Genomic DNA, 4800 nt, shown 5'->3' on the forward strand with positions numbered 1-4800 from the left:
TTTAAGGATAATATTTTATTAAAGTACGATAAGATTTACTATTAATTTATTATTTATTTATTTATTTAATATAAGATATTTAATTAATATAAGATAAGTATAGATTTGAGGATAGTTTCAATTAATGGCACGTGTCCAAAACTTGCTTTCTTTTATTATAATAGATAGATAGATTGGTTGAGCTTGTGGTAAGAATGTATAACGTTTTGCAGAAGAAATTTAAACAAATCATGTTGGGTGTACCTTAAACACCGGTTGGTTGATTAACTAGTGCATCAATTGAAGTTTTTCTGCAGTCAGCTTCACGCTGATGAGTCCCAAACAACAAGCAACCAACCTCCTACCCGACACACGATTATTATATAGGTTTGGAACATTTTGATTCTCATACTTGGTGAATTTTATTTACAAAAATGGAAGTACAAAATTCAAGCAATTAAAAGAAAACTGGTCAACTAATACTCGTCTGACTTTTCCATACGAAAACATTCTAGAGTCGCTATAAAAAATGTGTGCAAGTTGCTGATTACATATGAATAAAAGTATTGTCAATGGAATACGCAATATCACCATATTCAAACCCTGCATGTGAAACGTTGAATCCCATTATAATCATGAATTAAAAACTAATAATAATTTCTAGTACCAATTATTATTTGACAAGTAAAAGAATAAAAGCATATCCATGGAAATTATAGTTGATATAAGCCTATAGGGTATGGGGATGATGATTGGACGTAGGACCATAGAATCACCGTTACATCACCCTTGCGCAAATTAAACCACCAAGGAATTTTGTAGTGGTGGGATGGTGTTGGGGGTGCCACCCAACTGAGGTGGTTGAGGACGTTGCCAGTAATAATTATACTGACCAAAAGCATCATGAAATTTCAAAGAAATTCATTAAAATCCAATTCAAATTCCACTTCCAATTCTAGTTCCAATAAATTCCACAAAACGAATACTAGCTTAGAACTTTGCAAGTGGTAATAGATTTTCAAAATCCGTTATCGTTTAAAAAACATAGCGACAAGAAAATGCAGGAATATGTCAACTATCCGTTCAAAAAAAGAATGGTTGAACAATGTGATAATATGATATTGTCATACTTGTGGTATATATTCTTTTTTTTTTTTCTTTTTTGAACGGTTGTGATATACTCTTTAAGTCGCAAAAAAATCGACCATTGATCATTGTGCGTGCTTACGTCAGTATCATGATATTAAAGGATATAAAAAATAAAAGAAGCATTCGAGATTCATATTTATCTCTTCGTTTCCAGAAAAAAAAACGTCATTGGGAGCCTCAATCTTCTTTATATTTGGATATATATGTTTGGCCATAGAATAATTCACATTCACACCATTATAGAAAGCACATAGTGCAAGCAACACAAATATTTAATCAGTTAATACTGTCCACGAATAATTTTGAAAAAAATCAGTTAATGTTTAGGGTTTAAAGAGTAAGTAAAAGGAAAGGAAAGGAAAGGAAAGGAAAGGAAAGGTTACTTTTGAAACTCAATGTTAATGGATGCAATTTGATTAGCGATAGTTCGAAAAGCCGTATCGGAGAGGACCATTGTAGTGCCGGGCCTTGTTGGCCTGGAAACGGATGTTTGCGCCCGATCAATGATCCTAACTTCAATGGTTTGACCCGGAATACACGTTCTTGGTATGGCTGCACTTATACACTTAACCAAATATTGTCTCCCACAAGCAGCACCGTTATCCCAGATCCCCTCTCCTGCTGCTGCAAACAAATTGCTTGACGGAAATTGCGAAGCGTCGCTTCCATAACACGCCGAAGCTGTCAGTCATGCAGATTACTATTTCAGAATCAAGAGATACATACATACATACATACGACATGTTAAATTTCTAATCTAATTTAAATATATCAATCGACTTACGAGTGTATGGTGGGTTGTACAAGCTAGCAGTGCCGACTTCGCAGCGTATGTCATCCAAAAGCATTAGGAGGAGAGTCAGCCATAGCCATAGATGAAGCTTGAATCTCAACATCATTTTAATTACAAGACTTCATGAAACAAAAAGGTTAGGTTGGGGTGTGCATACATACATACGTGTGTTTATATATATATTAATCTACATAAGCAGAAAATATAATTAAAAGATTCGTCAACTAATATTTAAAAAGTTAGATTCGTATTTATGAATAGCTAAATAATAGGAGTGATTTTCGTTTGGAATAAAGTGTTTGGATCCCAATTGACTTTTACAAACACATAGCTACAACATTTTATACAAGTAACATATGCAAATAAATACGTTTTTACTTCCATCGTATTCTTCTAAAGTGGATCTAAGATAATACAACACACGTACACCAAATCATTTTGAGGGATATAAATATAATAATAATTTAACTTGTTTCTTGAGGATGATGGTCAAATTAGGTTGCCCAATCAAGAAAATTTGTACGTTTTAACTTTTTTTTTTTTTTTTTGAAATTTGACTTTCATTAAACCACCAAACCAAGGCCAACTATTTCCAAGACGGAAAAAGCAGGCTGAAAACAACAAAAAAAAAATATAATTACATCAGATCGAAAGAACACCACCGATCCCAATCAACAACAGTTCCTTTAAACCTATGTTTATACCACAAAAAAACCTATTGTCTTGATATCCGCGATCATATCCACTACATTCGGATCCTTACTCGAAAAAGCTTTTTCATTCCTCGTCGTTCACAACCGCCATCAGGCAATAATAATAATCCCATGAATCGCCATCTTCTTATTCCTCGACATGGCACAGTGTTCGTGCATTTCCACCAAGTCATTAACATGAAACACAAACATACCTGGAATCCTGCACCATCTAGATATCCCGTTCCAAATACCTGCTGAAATATGATAACCTGTCAGAATATATTCGACCATTTCATCATTGTTCTCGCACCACACACATAAATGGTTATCGACCATAATGTTTCGTCTCATCAGGGCCATCTTAGTGGGAAGACGATCCAGAAAAGCAGGCCACATGAAGATGTTACACTTCATAGGAACCCATTTACTCCAAGTAAAACCATTACGAATATCACCGGTCTCCGATCCCCGCGGCCATTTATTGACCTTAACTATATAGGAGAATCGTGATTAATTTGGATAGATATTGATGAAGCACTGGCTAACACCGATGGTTAACTAGCTGGATCACCTCTTATGTGGGTTCAATCTCCTTCTCTACTCGCCAAAGACTGGAGTCCTGCAAAACAGTAACACCGTTAGCTCGTTAAGAGGGGAATATAGGGGTTTCCCTCTTAACCGGGCTCTGGCGTGAGAATAAGTACTGCTCTGAGGAAGAAAACAGTGTTTGTTGTGAGTGAAAGTGAGGAGAATAGAATAGAATAACCTGAATGATAAAGGGTCCTATTTATAGCCGGAGGGTGAAAGAGGGAGGAGCAACCTTGCCAGCTGCTATTGGGTGCCAGCTGTCCGACCAATGGGAATATCCTCTTGGTCCCCTCTGCCGTGGTCAGGATGGTGGTACACGTGGCGCGCCCATATTCGTCCATGCTGGAGAAATCGTGCAGCTTCTGTCGGTCTGCTCCCTGATCCGTTGTAGGTCTACATGGCGCTCGATTACTGGTGACACGTGTCGTCCTTTCTGTCGGAAGGAGCATCTTTGGTGCCACCTTGACGTCTTCCAGAAGCTTCTAGAAGCTTATGGATTTATTTGCTGATGTAGGCGCCATGTAGACGGGAAAAGTGGTGTGGTCCCTGGCATGTTGATGTGGAATTGGGACCATACCTCTTCAAGTCCCCCCAGTCTATTGTGTCTTCTAGTTGAGTTGATCGTCTAGGAGGGATTCTGGACTTATAAGGGTAGTGGTTGTTTGCCTTTTTAAAACGCATGCTGGTTGCTTTGCGCGATTGAGCCAAGTGGACGCATGGCGCATGGCGTATGATGATAACCTTGCAAAGTTGAGCCAAGTGGACGCACGGCGCATGGCGTATGATGGTAACTTGCAAAGTTGAGCCACGTGGATGCACGGCGCAGGGCATATGATGGTAACTTTACAAAGCTGAGCCATGTGGACGCACGGCGCATGGCATTTGATGGCAACTTTACAAAGCTGAGCCAAGTGGACGCACGGCGCATGGCGTTTGATGGCAACTTTACAAAGCTGAGCCAAGTGGTCGCACGGCGCGTGGCGTATGATGGCAACGTTTCAAAGTTGAGTCAAGTGGACGCAATGCGTGTGGCGTATGATGGCAACGTTTCAAAGTTGAGCCAACTGGACGCACGGTGCGTGGCGTATGATGGTTCCTTCTGAAAGAAGTTTCCTTTCTTAGGGTGAAGACAACTGATGTGACCGTCTGATGTCCCTGTCTTTTCAAAGATGAACAGTCACTTTTCGCAGGTGTGTCAGTCACTTTTCGCCAGAGTGTTAGTCGTGTGCCGCCCACGCTCCCGAAAAACAAGGCGACGGTTTCTCTCCCTTCTGACGTGTCCTTCCCTTGTTGGTTGTCTGTCTGTATTCCTGATGACCCACTACCCATCGCATTAAATGCGATGGGTATAAATAGGAGGCGGTTCCCATTTTTTCTTCACTTTTGAATTTCAAACTCCGTTTTTCTCTCTTCTTCCTTCTCCTATCTTCTTCTTTCTTTCTTATATCTCCAAGTTATTCTTCTTGTAATTATGTCTACCGGAGTAAATCCTTCCACTAAGAAGAGAAAAAATAGACCTAGGAATCCTCCTGGTCCTGATAGGGCGGCGATAAACTGGAAGGAAGAGGAGTTCCAGAATCTTGTTAGGGATATGGG

At 39.3% G+C, this 4800-nt stretch overlaps 1 protein-coding gene across 1 annotated transcript; it reads right to left on the reverse strand.

Moving 5' to 3' along the window:
* Positions 1–355: 355 nt before the first annotated feature.
* Positions 356–2168, reverse strand: LOC110885932 (EG45-like domain containing protein 2). The gene is made up of 3 exons (XM_022133669.2): positions 1913–2168; positions 1512–1809; positions 356–582 (listed from the first exon to the last, which is right to left on the reverse strand). Exons 1-3 carry the CDS (start codon positions 2025–2027, stop codon positions 576–578), a joined length of 420 nt encoding a protein of 139 aa, XP_021989361.1. The 5' UTR covers positions 2028–2168; the 3' UTR covers positions 356–575.
* Between the last annotated feature and the right edge of the window lie 2632 nt (positions 2169–4800).

Source organism: Helianthus annuus, chromosome 8 (genome assembly GCF_002127325.2).
Source record: "Helianthus annuus cultivar XRQ/B chromosome 8, HanXRQr2.0-SUNRISE, whole genome shotgun sequence".
Classification (NCBI taxonomy): Eukaryota; Viridiplantae; Streptophyta; class Magnoliopsida; order Asterales; family Asteraceae; genus Helianthus; species Helianthus annuus.